The 15,904-nt window shown below is 50.0% G+C and overlaps 1 protein-coding gene across 1 annotated transcript; it reads right to left on the reverse strand.

The window, feature by feature from the left end:
• Positions 1-13,242: 13,242 nt before the first annotated feature.
• LOC34621408 (serine/threonine-protein kinase RIO1) lies at positions 13,243-15,790 on the reverse strand. Its single transcript, XM_026335934.1, has 3 exons — positions 15,474-15,790; positions 13,939-15,091; positions 13,243-13,857 (listed from the first exon to the last, which is right to left on the reverse strand). The coding sequence occupies exons 2-3, from the start codon at positions 15,070-15,072 to the stop codon at positions 13,243-13,245; spliced, it is 1,749 nt and encodes a 582-aa protein (XP_026191719.1). The 5' UTR covers positions 15,073-15,091; positions 15,474-15,790.
• Between the last annotated feature and the right edge of the window lie 114 nt (positions 15,791-15,904).

Consider the following 15,904-nt stretch of genomic DNA (forward strand, 5'->3'; position numbering starts at 1 on the left):
CCGATACACACTTGCAGCTTCTCTCATATAATGCTGCCGACAGCCCGGTACCTTTCCTGCAGCCTCTATTCACAGTATGCTGAAGGCGCAGGTAGACTCACAACTCACTTATTTCCACAGTCATGCAGGGCCACTAGTTTCTAATGCATGATGGTGTGTTGCTTTGCCGTGACCCACCCTCCGAAATACTTAATGGAACGCATGAGCTCGGTAGTTTCAAAATCACATTTGCAATACAGGAAGCGGACACAAGCCTTAGGTACCAGCTTTTTTGAAAATCGCAGTTTGCCTATCTTAAATTTGACTTGTCAGGGCTATGCATCTGCTAGTATGCCTGTCGAAAATATGCGCCTCTTTCCCTTCGCTACTACGTCGCCCCCTGTACACATCCACTACCAGCGTGAAGTCTTTGGCGAGATCCAGCTGACAATGCTCTAGTTTTACGCCCAGCAGCACCAGGAAGTGCCACTGCTCGTTCACAGTAATTTGTATTGGGCTTGCTCTGCCTCTACTCGAATATTTGTGCCCTCCGTAGCCGAGTTCCATGTGCCAATTATTTGTTCTCCTGTTTAGTCTCTTAAAATGCAACAATCACCCATCAATGCTTCTACATGAATTTTAGCATCGCTCTGTGTAAGCGAAGAGGTCGGCCAGCTATTATCACTTTTGGCAACAACCGAAGCCACGTAACATGCCTGAATGCGGCAACTGTCTCCAGCGTTTGCTCCAAATGAAAGACTGAAATACGTTTTAGTGGTCTTGTATACGGCGGGATATCACCAAAAGCCGCTGAGAGCACACGCCCTGAATCTGCACCGCTTGATGAAGCCCCGCTAAACATCGTATTCTGCTAGTTTCAGTTTGATTGCTTGCTGAAATATGCTGCAGCTTCCGTGTTGTTCTATTTCCACCTTCACTCATTTCCAGCAGTTCCACCTTTGCACATGTACATTTGATTTCGTGTTTTAGAGAATGCCGTTTTATGCTGAGGAAGCTGATTAGAGCCCTTTTACCAGTGTAAGTCGAAAGCATCTAAATGCAGTGTGTGCCCTTTCTACTGCACCGGAAACCAGCATTTCCTCACCCATGGCCGCGGGTATTCCTTGGTGCCTCACGGCATCATCTTAATGTACCATGGAATGAAGCACTCAAGTCCACACTAATAGCGGACAAAGCAGTCACACAACAGCCGAGCTATGCATCGCTCAGAACTGGTGCATTCATTGCTCTCTAGTTGATCTAAGCCTTGTTGGCCCGCGCGACAAAGGTTTTTCCGCCTTTGGGGCTACCAAAGGCTTCGCTTTTTCCCCTCTAATTCTTCCTAAAACCCATTGTCTCTCTATGAATCCCCTACACGGTGGGAATCCCGTTCTCGTTGCCCCGTTGGTTGGATCATCCTCAGAATTTTCACAGGCACGTTACTAGACTGAAAGGCTCAGCAACACCTTAAGATGACGCACCACAGCTATAGCAATAATGTGATGGCCCTCAAGGTGATAGCCGCTACTGAATGCAGTACTTTAGGCAACCGCAGTTTAATACAGCTGCAGATTCTAATAACCTGCATCTGTGGCTGATGATGACTCACCACAGCTATAGCAATAATGTGATGGCCCCCAAGATGATAGCCGCTACTGAATGCAGTAATTTAGGCAACCGCAGTTTAATACAGCTGCAGATTCTAATAACCTGCATCTGTGGCTGATGATGACTCACCACAGCTATAGCAATAATGTGATGGCCCCCAAGATGATAGCCGCTACTGAATGCAGTAATTTAGGCAACCGCAGTTTAATACAGCTGCAGATTCTAATAACCTGCATCTGTGGCGGAGGGTGGGTCTCAAGTAAATCGTGCTTGTTTCAGGACAGTATAAATTCCCAGCTAAACCTTACTGAAGCCCGCTGGGACACCTAAAGCCCATGCTAGCTAACTAGAGGCCACAAACCGCTTCTCTCACCTTGCATTTCTGTGTTCTCTCCCAGAGAAGGTAAGCCTCTGAGTGTGGAAATCTGTAGCCTTGACAGGGTGCAAAACTCTCAACCCTTCGAGCGAGTCTCGGTTGTGGGGCACTCAAGAACAAATTACTAGCACCTCTCTCTGGAAAAAATCGCCTCAAATTAATGGGGTCATAACCACACGCACAGCCTTTTGTCAATGGTGCAGTAGTGTGAATGGGGCTACAGAAGGCATAGCGTCTTACAAGGCCTAGGCGCCGTCAGTTTCACTTCTTAGGGATGCAGAGCAGGTAAATGTACAGCTACACAGCGCAAGATAGCTCGCTTTGTGCAAGCAGGCGTATAGAATACTCCCGGACTTCACCCTTTTGGAATGGGTTTGGGCATTCTGTTGGTTGTTGTCCTACGTCTACGATACTGGATAAAATCCCCTTGCAGCAGGGGGCTTTAAGAAAAACATTCATTCCCTGGAGTTCCTTCGGTTCCTTCGTTGTCCTCAAACTATTGTTGTGCTCTCCACGCATTGTCTTAGTCGTCCTCTTCGTGGTAGATTTACGGCAAAACTCGTGATGGGCAGCATGGATGCGTAACTTGGTCAAAAGTATAGGCACTCAAATCGCAATAGGGAAGATATCTAGCGTCGAGATCGTACGCACGCAAGAATGTTCATCTGCACTCGTACTAGAAAAAGAGGTGATTGAGGAGTCCATCTGAAGGTGGATGAGGAATTCAAATAGATATCATAATGACCTTTATTGGCACACCGATCGTTTCACAAGATCATACAATGAATGCAACAGAGCGTCGCCTTGTTTGCTCAAAGCCAACAGAAGTGTGCATTTATGGCAGAGCTAGCTCACTTCGTGTTTCATTGGTGCAAGGTATCAGAGCTCCTGATGGCAAGATATGAGAGGATCTAGGAGAACCTGTAGCGGGCTTCATTTCTTTAGGCATATTGCACCATATTGGTGATGGCCAGTTGCAGTTCTGTAGAGTGCTGACTTAATAGCTTGCTTGTTCATATTTATCACCTGCTCTAGCGTAGCATAAACCTCACAATTTAACAATGGCTGCTATGTAGCTGCCTTGCGTAGCATGCTACACATGTGTACTTTACACGCACAAGTTATATGCAACAAAGATTTTGTCAGGTATTGACCTAGTGTAGTGCTCTTTAGCTTATTATGTACTTAAGAGTAAATGTATCTTCATACCACAAAAGCGAACGGTGTTGGGTTTACGTTAAGCTTTTGCAGTCTCTGAGCACTAGTACTGTTTCGCATTACAAGGTATGCACGGTACCCTCTCTTTCCTTACGTCGAATCCCCTTGGATGAGGACAGTAAAAGGAAGTAGATCTTGTGACTGACGCTGAACTATTGCCCCTGGGTTTTATGTGGTTTGGTGGGCCAGGGGCGTTCTTTCAGAACTAAGTAGAACAACGCATCAGGACAGGCACAAAGCCTGCATCCAATCTCTGTGATGCTGCCTTACTCTGCAGCATAAAGAAGCTGCCAGATATAAGTCACTTACACACTTCGTGCTATACTGGCGCTACTTAATTCAGTTGAGCATTTACGTTGCATAGCATGGCCGGCTCAATTTCATATTCTTCCCATAAGTTTAAGCTAAACAGAACGGCCATATTTCTTTGCCTGCACTGCACATAGCTTCGGCCTGAGGGGCGAGGACAGCAAGGGAACACGCTGAAGAACCTTCTTTTCACTTAGGGCAAGCTAACCTAGCAAGACATCGGCAACACTACAAACAGGCTCATACACTGTCGATTCTCAACGTGTTTTGTTGGCTAAATGTAGCATTTAAGAACAGCCACATCATTCAGTCAGTAAGTCACTGCATTTAACCCTGACGACGCATTAGGAAGTGTCAACGAGTAGCGTGTCCCGCTTCACGGGTTGTATCTAGAGAACGCTTGCTCTTTGCTAGGGCTGAAAAAGAGCTTCGAATACTCTAGCCAACGATGAGGGATCCAATTCGAGCAAAAGTTTGGTATGTTACTTCGGAGAAAACAAAAATCTCGGTGATAGGCACAGGATCTTCGACTGATCCTGAATTTCAAGCGCAGTGAGGGCCGACTCCACCCTCCGCTGCCCTCGTTCAAATATTCCTACTGAGAAAGAAGGTATCTTCTCGTCCATGCAAATGGTTAAGACCGTTATGTTTAATTGAGCCTTCAGCAAAGGCAAGGAGTGACTTAGACTAAAGGTATAGAGTGAGTGCAGACACTCTGAGGCCTACTGCGACCCACTGAAGTCGCAAGTGTCAGGTTCTGGTGTAACCCCGTCCCACTCCCGCCCAGAGGTGCCGATATCTCAGCCCGCCACTAAGCACCCCAATGCATTACAGAGCTAGTCTTTTTTTAGCAGCTTAGAAGGCTGCCATGCTTAGCAGTAAGGAGGGCAGTGGCTTTCTCCGGAGGTTGCCCCTCGTAGCTCGGCAGGAAAGCTCCACCTCCAACATACGACAACTCGATCAACTTAGGGCCTTTCTTTCGCTTTTGTGATGCCTAAAATGGCATTCTTTAAACCCTTGTGGATAGAGGAAAATGTCACGAATCGCGGCGCAAAGAGCTGTGCAGGTCTCATTGAGTCCCACGGAAGGTTCCTCACCATATAAGCTAGAACGCGAGGAGGCCGCCGCCTCTGAGCCCCCTCATGGAGTTCTTAACCATTTAATTGATAAAAGGAGGCCAAAGGCATGGCGTCTGGCACTTTCTGCCCTGGTAGTAACTTTTGTGGCGTTTCTGGTCGTCAAATGCTTCTCGTTGATGCGAAGGTCTACGAACGGCTTTGGTGCAGCCACCCGTCGACTCGCCGAAGCAGCCCTTCCAAAAAGCAGTAGCGATGTATCCGCTTGCGTGTTGACTGCTGATGAAGGCAGTGGCGTGCCCACCACCGAAGGTGACACCGATGTTCCACGAGGCAACGAGGGCAGTATTAGTGAAGGACTCTTGTCAGCGAATCATGGTGGAGGTGGGAGTTCCCCCCCAAGGGAGTCAAAGGACCCCACGCTGATTGGCAGCTCTGTCGATCCTGAAGGCAGCTCTGTCGATCCTGAAGGCAGCCTTGTCGACCCTACAGCGAACCCTACACATCCTGAAGAAGGCGTTTTATTTCCAGAAGGCGCGCAGCATCATCTGATGCCTATCGGCCATTTAAAACAGCAGGGATTATCAAAGAAAGCTCTCTTGAAAGAAAAGGTGAAGCGACGGCAGTGGGTTGCAGATGCTGTAAAGGCTGAAGCCCAACGTTTGGGGGACGCAGTTGGTTGGCTGGAAGAAGAAGAGATAGAACCACTCGGCCATGCAACTTGGGATGAAGATGATGTTTTCGACTAGTATAGCGCTATGTGAACTTTGTTTACTCAGCCTACCGGTCTACCATGAGCTTCGACTGGACTGTGCAGGCCTTTCCATGTTTTGCAGCGGGTCATTTTTGCACTGAAACGCAACGGCCGATTCCTAAGGAAGCATAACTGTTTATGCGGTGGCGCTTCTGGTTCAGTTTTCGAAGGGCCTTTCACAGTGGAGGGTAACAGCCACCACGGAGTGAATCAGTACATGCTGGCCACTTGCTTTCCCGAGTGCTTCACCGTCACTATAGAGCGTCTCCGACATTGCGCTGGGTGTGATTGGTGCATTGTGCCATGCATCAGCTATTAATTAAAAGAGCCAAATGGCTTCATGATGACAAAAGAAACAGACAATGTGCTGCAGAGCAACTTGTGATTGATTCTTTGCTCAACTCATTGTGTTCACCCGACGGAAAGTGGACAGTTTAGGGGGACAACGAGCCATGGTGGGAGTGATGGTACCCCCCTCGCCATAGGTTTCAAAGGACCGCACGACGGATGGCTTCCATGCCGTACTTCAAGAAATCTTCGTTTTTATGATGACATGCAAGTTTTTGCCAGTGCTGTTTTCACAGGGCAGGTGGCAAGACACCTTGTATTATCCGCCGTATATCACGTGCATGTTAATGCCTTGAAGAAGTTGTAAAGAATCCGAGGTATACGCCTGCCCGATTTCTTTCTTTGAGGGATTTTTCACCCAGCAGGGCTGATAAGCCAGCTTAAGAGAGCTTTAAGCATTTTTGTTTAACAGGATTACGAAGAGAGTGCTGAGTCGTCTGATGCAAAACTGCTGTTGGATGAGCCCTGTGCCACCCCAGAACGGCGGGGTGCCCCTGTCTATCTCCCTTAAAGAACGGCGAGTTGCATCTAGCACGCAACGGAAGCCTGCGTCTCGCAACTTGTCCATGCATACGGAATAGATTCGGATTAAGCACGATGCATTCGGGGTTAACGCTCCCATTAGTTTGAATATCAACACGCGTTTCCTTTACTAGCTCCCCCTCCCGAAACGCCATTTCCTATATTATTACGGGATATGGTGATGCAAGTGCACTTTATGCTGGGCGTAGGACTGCCATGCTGTAATGGCATCAATGGTAGCCTACTAGAATTCTTGTAAGAAGTGGTGAGCGCGTGAACGGAACAGTGAAATGAGGGAAGGGAAAGCAGAAGCGAAGTACATCCCTGAAATGTTGGACTTGCTCCTCTGGCTCTAGCGCTCCATCTGATATTGCCATAGGCAGACATGAAGATCCAGAATCAATACAAACTAATAGAAAGGTATTATCTCCAGAAGTGCTCCCTGCCTCTGTTCGCGCGCAGTTCTGACACAAGGAGAGTGGGGCATTGCGTGAGTGTGGATGCACCCTGGGTCGTTCCAAGTATTCACATCTAGTTGCGCATAGCATTTGGCGCACACGCATACAATACTGTGCTTCACCGTAGTGAGCTAACGCTACCCTGCAGTAAATGGGGTTTATGAACAGACAAACTATCAAGTCACTTCTTTGCTGATCCTTAGTGCGTAGTCAAGATGCCGAAATGTAGCTTCACCCGTTACAACTTTCATCATCCATTTTAGACACACGCGCTGGTTTTTCGTACATGTACGTCCTGGTAAACTCCATGCAGGACAGCGGAGAAGTTCCCGCCTCATTGGCACTCCCCAAGCAGGGGCAGACGTGAAATGTATCGCACATCAGAAAAGCAAATGCATCAACCGCTAAAGTAAAATTGACCGAGGGGAAGACGCGCAGCAGCTGACAATGAAGGAAAGATCAGGTCAACATGCTGCGGTGGTGCAATGGCTCACTGTCATCGGAGCGCTGCAATATGTGAGCCTCCTGCTACAGAAGCCAAGTAGAATGTGTAGAAATAATCAAAACAAACACTGGTTCAGTAGTACCTCCGCTCCTCACATAGCGATATTTGCATGCAAAAACAGCCGGTTCAGGTAGCATAGTCAATTTCAAATCTCAAAGAGGCCTCAGGAAGAATGCAGGGATACCAACCCTGTGACTGCCTGCGCATAAATCTGAGTGTATCACCCTGAATATTATAAAAAGCAACCTTCCATGCAGTAGGCAGAGATTTGAGTCAGCTGCTTCACGCAGGGCATAAGTTGGGAAGCAGCAATTAACGTGGAGGGCGAAGAATAGCGACTATGGCGACTAGCGCTTTCAGCCGACTAAGGCGGCGAACTCTACTGCAGCCAAACAAGCCCACAATTGATCCTCTGTCAACCATTCAGCTTGGCGTTCCCCACGCTGTGCCACTAGCAACTTTCGCCAGGTGCCGCCTCGGCTCTCAAATGCCCCCAAACCCAGCACTTCCACAGCTCCCTGTAAGCCTTCACCTCCACACGGAAGGTCGCTTGCCTGCGTATCAACGCACGTTGTTTATTTAGGGAGGTGTGAAGGTTGTTCAGGGGCCGATACTGATAGTTCTGTGGCACCTCCAACTTCTAGGGAAATCGACAGAGTAAGCAGAGCATTGATTCCTGAGAGAATCACAAATGGTCCTCGCCATCTGGCCGCAGGTGGTTTTTGCTGGTCATCATTCGATGCACCTTGTAAGGCGCGCCAATCTGTCAAAGCCAACGATTCAGGTTCAAAACGCAAAGCGGACCACCGTTTATCATGACGAGTTGCTGGTCTCGTTGTGAGCTCTCCACATGTTTTCGCGTGTACCAGCCAGCTGTTCTCGCTACCCCGGTGCTTAAAGTGGCTGCTGATGCAGGACTATCAGGCGGGGTTTCAATTTGTAGAGTGGCTCCTCTTTGCTGACAAGGGATGCGGGGGATCAAGGGGTCGACAAGTGAACTATGGCATTCTAGACCCACTCAGCATTCGTAAGGAAATCAAGCTAAGCGATTGAGTTTTTGCTATCCTAGCTTCGCAAATACTGCTGAAGTAGCTGGTGAGCTTTGTTCGTTCACGTGCCTCAGGGTGGTTCTCAGTGGTCATGATAAGGTCAATGTGTAGGCAGGTTATAGAGCACGCCAGAACGCACTGACGATATTCCAGCCCATACCATAGTGATACAACCAAGAAGCCCTAAACTTTTTGACATCGATAATGGATAATTGAGCAGCCTATGAGCTGAGATAGAGCTGGCTCAACGGGTTAAATGGGCCGCTTTACAGCGTTTCTCGACAACGCGGTAGATGCTATCCTGCGTTTTGACCTGCAAGAGGTTAACGATAAAGTTTCTAGCTACCTAGTCACATTACTCGGATTCATTTTAGAAGCTAGAAGGTGACGAAAAAGGCTGGAATTAGGAAAATTGCGCAGCTTCAGCTGCTGATGCTGTAGGCATGACAGCGCATACTCTTCTGCCCCATGACGTGTGCCAGGCCACCAGAAGGACTGTGAGAGCTTTATCGATGCGGCCACATCCGGCAAGTGTTCTGAAGAGCAATATAGTGCACTTTGCGCAAAACGACACTGCACTTCGAATTCGAATGGTACAACCTACGGAGTCCCTTCTTTCTTTGCACTACAGCAGGCCTTCCTCAAGGGAGTAATTCCTCAACCTTTTGCCATTTTAGAATTTGGCAGTAGGATCGGACGAATGGATGTCAAAAGCATAGGAATCCCATGACTTCAAAAAATATCGGTTATTCATAGCAGACAAGAGCGGTCGCGCTGTACATATAGTTAGCCACTGGGCCGTCGTGAGAGCGCGTAGGCGGCTACGTCGGTGGTGCCCTGAGTATACACTGTAAAGTCATACTGCAGATGGCGTTCATGTCAGGGAACTACTCTAGGATCAGAAAAGTCCTCGAAACTCTGCGTGAGGTATATGACAGCCTGTTGGCCAGTTTGGAGAGTAAAAGGACATGCATTTGAATGGTTCTGGTGTTTTTAACCCCCACCCATACCGCCTAGAGCGCTTTCCCGCACTGGATACAGCTGTTCAGTTTTCGTGTAGCGAGAAAAATTGCAAGCATTAGTTTGGCGCTGTGGAAAACGTGTATTCTGTTGGGTGGAAGTAGCCCCTACCAGTATGTCATCAGCAGTAATTCTTTGGATGAAATGACTCTCTTGACCGGGAAGAGAGAGTACTGGAGGTGCTGCCTGCAATGCGTCCTTTAGGCGTCCTTGCTGCAGCATGGAACCCCTCTGTCCAGGTTACAGCTCTTCTTAAGCAGATCAGCCGAAGAAGCGCCTATCCTATATAGTCTAGGAATCAACTCTGGGTACTTCGAGGCAAGTCCACTAGCTTTGCAATGTAATTGCGAATACATCGGAAAATTTTGTCGGATATGGCTTGGTTCCTGCAACCAAAGGGCCGAATCCCAGAATTGCAATTGTTTTGTAAACGACAGACAACACTCGCTTGCCTTCACATGCAGCAACTCGTTCCGCAGCAGCTCCAGCGCATGCTGTCGGTGGGGTAGGTGTGCTGTAACGTTTCGACCGAGCACTACGATGTCATCCATGTGCAGAGCCATTCACCCATCGTTGATAAGCCAACCGGATCCTGTCTAACTAGCCAATACAGTTTAGCTGGGGGCATTCAAAAGTAAGAACCAATTGAAATATGCGAGGGCAGGTACGAAATGTCGTTTTGTGGCTGTTGGATAGGTAACTAGGGATGTTGTAAGCAGGCATCTGAAGGTAAGTTCAGACTATACCGTGTGCTTATCTACTTTGTCAAGCTACTCGCTGATACGAGGCATTGAAAACTTTTGCTGCACAATGATTGCTAAGAGGCGCAAGTGCGCCAACTTCCATCTTTTTTGGGCACGAGCACCGGGTTGTGCCCAAAGGTGCTATTCGATGTAACAAATCATCCTGTCGTTCAGTCGCGTGTGCACGCTGTGCGGACTTCCGATAACACATTACATACTGTTAGATTGACTCAGGGATTACGTCGATACGGTCGCTGTAAGCCAGCAAGTGCCCAGCCTCCTGACAGCTCGTATTATTTAGATTTGCAAATTCATTCATATTTATTGATGTCCACTTTTACCAGAGAAAAATTCAGCTGAATTTTTCTTTGAGATGTGGTAAATAATGACGAGCTGCAGGCAGACTCGCCACGTGCTGGTCATCCACCGCACCGTGATGAGCTCATCCCTGGGCCACCTCCACGCTATGTTCCGAAGCATCGAAGGATCCCATCACACCAAGAGGAGACTGTGTGGCACACTGCAAAGCCACTATAACGGGGCGCATGTTAAATGACGTCTTCTCTTACTACTCTGCTGGGCTGCCCGCATCAAGCTTGTGCCTCACCTTGTTAAGGCACCACCTCTCCTGCGCTCTCCATACATGAAATGAGCGATTTAGGAGAGACCAGAATCCTTTTCATAGGAATTATCAGCACATTCGCAGTGCGCAGCTGTGGTCTTTTGCATGCCCTTTATTGGATCCCCCGTGGAATACCTAGAATAGCGTCATTGTGGACGAGCTCAGCATTGAAGTCTCCGACCATGTTGGTAGGACTTTACTTCGATTCGTAGTAACACTTAAAAGCCAGAGCCCTGCCAGCCCTTGCACTCATCCGCCTATCGGCAAACCTGATTCACCTTATTCTTAGGGAGTGCTCTATGGAGTGACCGGGCACGTTGCAGTTCTGCGCCTCCCCTCGGATATCAGCTCAACTTTACCTCCAGTGTCAAGCGAAGCTAAAAATTCTTGATTACGCATGAACGTGAGTAGCAGCGTATTGTTAGCCTGTGGTAGGCACTGACTGCGGCCCTGTCCTCTGGCTTTCTTCACTGCGCCGCAGCCTGGGTAGCTACTTTTCCGGTTCCCTGATGCGCCTTCTCTGCTGGCAGAGAAGTGGGTTCCCGCTGGGCTCAGTCCTGTTCTTCAAGCTTCTTGAATGTTCGCCTGCGCGTAGTTTCGGATTATGCCACTCAGTTGCTTACAATAGAAGCCGGTGCGTTGTTGAGGGGATGTATGGGAGTGCTTCGGCACCCGGATCCTCTTTAGTTCTGTGTTCTCATCCGCTTGAGGCTGTAGCTTAGGGCCGGTTGACACAGCCCCGGTATCAATAGGCTCTATATCCTGACCTGGTGCTTACTTTTTGTAAGCTCCCATATAAGGTCGTCTTAGTGGGGCATTAACCTCCAGGCTCAATGCATACCCAATAGGAAGTTTGTGAGTGGTCTTGAAAGAGCTCGCCGCTTGCCCTTCCCGCGCCCCTCAGAGTCTTAAGAGGGGGGACGGAAATTAGCAAGTTTGCGCGTAGATGCATTCTCTAAGCGTGTCGTGCAGTCACAGCTAGTTGCAGAGAGCGCTACGCGCATGCACACACAGGTTTGATCCGTATTGTGTTGCGCTAACACTATTATGCAATGCAGAAGTTGCAAGAAAAAGAGACCCATCTAGTCTATTTCTAACCGATTTCAAGAGAAATACAATCAGAGTAGTATAATCTGCCGAGTTCTAGCTGAGCCCAATGCAGACCAAGCATCCATTCTTGAAGCATGAGGCTAACTACCTTTACCTGGACGCAACTAGACTAGGCAAACGGCCACTTCAGTTCGCCAATGCCTAATGAATTTGAACGGATTCAAAAAAGGCTCGGTACAAAGCGTCTACATTGTGCTTGGGCCGCTACACATAAAGTGTGTTCAATATTCACGAACTGAAAGGCATTGACGACCAGCGCGGCGACACATGAGCATAGTGAGTTTTTACGAGGTCCACTGTAGAAGCTGAGATCTGATGCCTGTGGAGCTACTACATAGGGTACTATGCGCATGTCGCACGTTGCAGTTGGAAATTCCGTAGTTGGAAGATCAGTATGTTGTATGGTGGATTCATCAGACAACGCGCTAAGGGGAAAGGGCAAGGCCGGGAGGCTCTTCCTCGCCTTCCTCAGATCAGAGCCTAGTTTTTGCGCGTTTCAATATTCAGAGATGCCATCCTTACAGAGTGAGAGGCCTCGTCTCCAGCAGCACGCACGTAGCACTAGAACTGGAAGAGCTTCCGCGTGGAACAGAAAGCGCAGCGCTGCGTATGCAGGAGCCTCTATTTGTGAAATGATACACAGCGGCGTCCATGCATCGTACAGGGTGCTGCGGGACACATTTTTTGAGGCGCTCCATTAATAGCTGGCCTCGCGATGGCTGCGGTGCAGCCAGCCCGTCAGGAAATATGTGTCGCGTGCTCGGGATTTCTTCGGGGTGAATGGCAGGCAGGCAAGACACCGGGCAGCATAATGGGACCTAAGGAACTATTCTAGCTCTCAAAAATATGGCCAAAAGGACGGTGGACGCTTATTTCTGGCACGTCTTTACGCATGACGCCCTGGACCGAAACGCCACTAAAAGGCTCCAATAGACGGAAGCAAGGGCACCTCAGAAAGCGAACGTATGAAGATATGCTGGGAGAAAGTACGATGTCTTTTATCTGTGCCAAGACGGCGCCTGGGCCACTCTCTCTGACTTCATACGTACATAGGTCTATAAGGCATGCCTTCCTAAGATTACCTATGTACACACATGTTTACGTTGAGAGGTATACACAGATTCCCCCTTTTGGCCGATTTTTGAGCATTGAATAAGACGGTATCTTCAGGTTGTTCGGCTTCCCTCTCAGCGTAGCGCGTGAGCCCGCGACGCTTTACGTAAAAACTTTAGAGCGGCAAAACCTTTACGAAGACTGCATGCATTAGCGCGCAACGTGCAATTCTTGTGTACACCTGTCGGGAGCCATCCAACGGCACACGCGCGGGCAAAACCTCACCTGAATGCATTTGTATGCTCCTTCTGAGCTGCAGCGCAGGGGGTTAAAAGTAGAAGGCCCTATGGCTTCAGGTGACTCCAAAGAGACTCAAGCTGACAAAAAGGCGCTCGTGAGGAACCCTAGCTTCTGCGGCTTTTGCCGCTACACTATGTATAGAAACTGGATCGTGCGATGGCTTGCAAATGCCCTCCTGCTGTTTGGCCGCCACTATCTGTTTGCTGCTTTTTTCCTAAACTTTTTCTTTAGGCTCTTGGGTACCTTGTGCAGCCGCCGCTCTCGATTCATTTCCTTAACCTGTTTCTTCCAATCCTTCCGGGAGACTCCCTCAGGAATGACACCTGTGAAACGTTCCTCAGGGGGGAAGTCCTCTTCCTCGCCTCCTGCCCTCTTTCCTCGACCTCTCCGCCTCTGTACAGTCCCCCTCCCGAATGCCTCATCGCCGCGTTCCCCTCCAGCCCTACTGCACTCTCCCGAACTTTCGCTGCTGCTGCTCCTGTCGCTGCTGCTGCTCCTGTTGGTACTGCGACAACGCCGGGCAGCGGGATCGTTGACGAGTTGGTGAAGACTGAGGAAGGCCTTATCGACAGGCTTTGCCGCACCCTCTGCCCATCTGTCTAGAGCCGCAATATCGGACACATCGTGCAAGGAAGAAGGCACCCAGCTCTCCAAGAAGACGGCGTCCTCCACTTCCTGCTCCGCCGAGAACACGTCGTTACTGCTGCCGCTGCAGCTGGAGTCATCATCTTCCTGCTCATCTTCCTCCTCCTCCTCCTCCTCCTCCTCCTCCTCCTCTTCCTCCTCCTCTTCCTCCTCCTCTTCCTCCTCCTCCCCCTCGCTCTCTCCCTCCGAGGCAGCCTCCGCTTCCTCGAGATTTTCGCCCGAGCATTGCGCAAGGTACCAGGCTAACGCCTCTTCAGTAGCTCGCGTCTCCGCACCACTGCTGCTGCTGCCTCCGTCCCCTGCGCCTTTCTCCTCCTGCTGCTGCTGATGCTCTCGTCGCTGCGCAAGTGCTTCGGGGATGTCTGCACGCACCACGAACTCGAAAAGCTCGCGGACGGACAGGGGGCGAAAGGGCATACAGAAAGGCGAGCTACGGTCCAGCCTGGGGGGGAATGAAGGCCACCTTTCTCGCGTCTCCTTGCACTCTGCAGTACAGCAAGACGCCGTACCGAGACAGCTGCTGCTGCAGCAGCTGCCGCCGTTAGGGGCACTGCTTTTGTAAGCGGCAAGGCGCTTGCTGAAAAAGCCCGTCACGTTCTTGCAGTCTCGCTTCAAAAACTCGAGCGCCTGTGGATGGTCTCTTTCGACAGCCTGGCTCACATCAATGAGCACTACGCGGCCGTTGTGAAAGAGCAAGTTGTATTCACTAAAGTCACCGTGGACCGCACGGCACTGCTGAAACAGTCGACGCAACAGCAGCACACACTGTATGTACAGGGCACGCCAACCTGCGGCTAGCTGTGCCTCCACTTCTCCCCAGCCGCATGCGAAGCAGCCCCTTCCGGAGCTGCTGCAGGAGCAACAGCGGCGCTGCCTCGCCGCAGCAGCAAAATCCCAAGAAATTCCGCACAGATCCTTCACCCGAGGAGCTGCCTCATACGAAAGAAGCTCGGCGCTAAAAGAAAAGGAGAAATCTCCACAGCCACACAGCTCATGATGCTGCTCGCTGGTGCTTTTCTCACTCCCTCCATTACGCGCCACTGCGGCTGCCTCCACTGCTGTTGCTGATGGAGCCTCAGACAGCTCCGTAGGGGATGCATCCGACGCTGCTGTCACCGATGCTGACGCTGAAAAAGCCTCGGATATCTCTTTCAAGGCCCCTCCCTGCTTGACGACAGCCTCCAGCTCCCTTTCCTCTTTTCCTCTACACGTAATTCCACCGTCCATGCTGGCGGCTCGCCCAGCGTAAGAAGCATTTCCCACGAATTCCATGAGAAGAACGTTTCCTTTCAGAGCCACTGGACGGGGGCATGGCAAGTCTGCGGCTCGAAAGCGCAGCAGATTCCTGTGCTCCTTCATCGTCCAAACAGCCACCATCTTTCGGGGGTTTCGGTTTCTGCAGCAGCGCCGACATCGAAAAACAAGCCTTGCACATGCACGTGTACACGAAAACGCAGCAGCAGCATCCCCCTTTGCAGCACGCACTCCAGCCGCGCGGCACACACCACTCAACATGAAAAAGGCCCCCTGGAGCCGTTGCAAGGCGGCGAAACACGCAATACCGCACGCCTTTCAAGGTTTCCACGAGCACGTGTATATGTGCATACGCGTATGTGTGCAAAAAATGTCCATAAGTGCTAACGTGTATATATATATGCATATATATATGCATATATATGCATATGTGTGTGTGTGCATATGTGTGTGTGTGTGTGTGTGTGTGTGTGTGTGTGTGTGTGAACCCCACTTCTGGCACTGGATGAACCGCCTGCACCCACCGTGAGTAAGCATTGTTGAATCTGAAGTCTCCCTGGACGTATCTGCTTCTGTCTTTGAAGGAAAGAATTGAGGTTCTGTACACCTTGAGTGCAAAGAACGTTAGGGATGTTTCCGGCGATTGCTGGTGGCCATCGTGCTGGTGGTCATCTTCACCTGGCTGTTTCTCTCCAAGAGCAAAATATACATTTGCTTCCTTCCCGCAGCTAATTGCTCCAAACACCCTCTTGAGATTAGCAGCCCTCGCAACAAACTGGATGTGCCGCACAGTTCTGCCGTCCAGCACCTGCTCCACGGTGTATCGCGTGTCTCGCGTCAAGCCTAACGTGTTTGGCCGCCTCTTTCGCTGCTGCTGCAAGAGGGAAGAAGGCGCCTGAACGGGAGCCTCCGACGGAGGGGCCCCCCCTGCGGGAGAGGAGGGGCCCCCCTCTGT

This window comes from Cyclospora cayetanensis, unplaced genomic scaffold (assembly GCF_002999335.1).
Source record: "Cyclospora cayetanensis isolate NF1_C8 unplaced genomic scaffold, CcayRef3 CcayRef3_contig_86, whole genome shotgun sequence".
Lineage (NCBI taxonomy): Eukaryota > Apicomplexa > Conoidasida > Eucoccidiorida > Eimeriidae > Cyclospora > Cyclospora cayetanensis.

Coding starts and splice junctions, on each gene's coding strand:
- LOC34621408 (XM_026335934.1), bottom strand. CDS start 15,072: ATGGTGGCTGTTTGGACGATGAAGGAGCACAGGAATCTGCTGCGCTTT. Junction 13,858..13,938: donor GAGCTACTGAAGAGGCGTTA/GCCTGGTACCTT, acceptor GAGGGGGAGGAG/GAGGAAGAGGAGGAGGAAGA.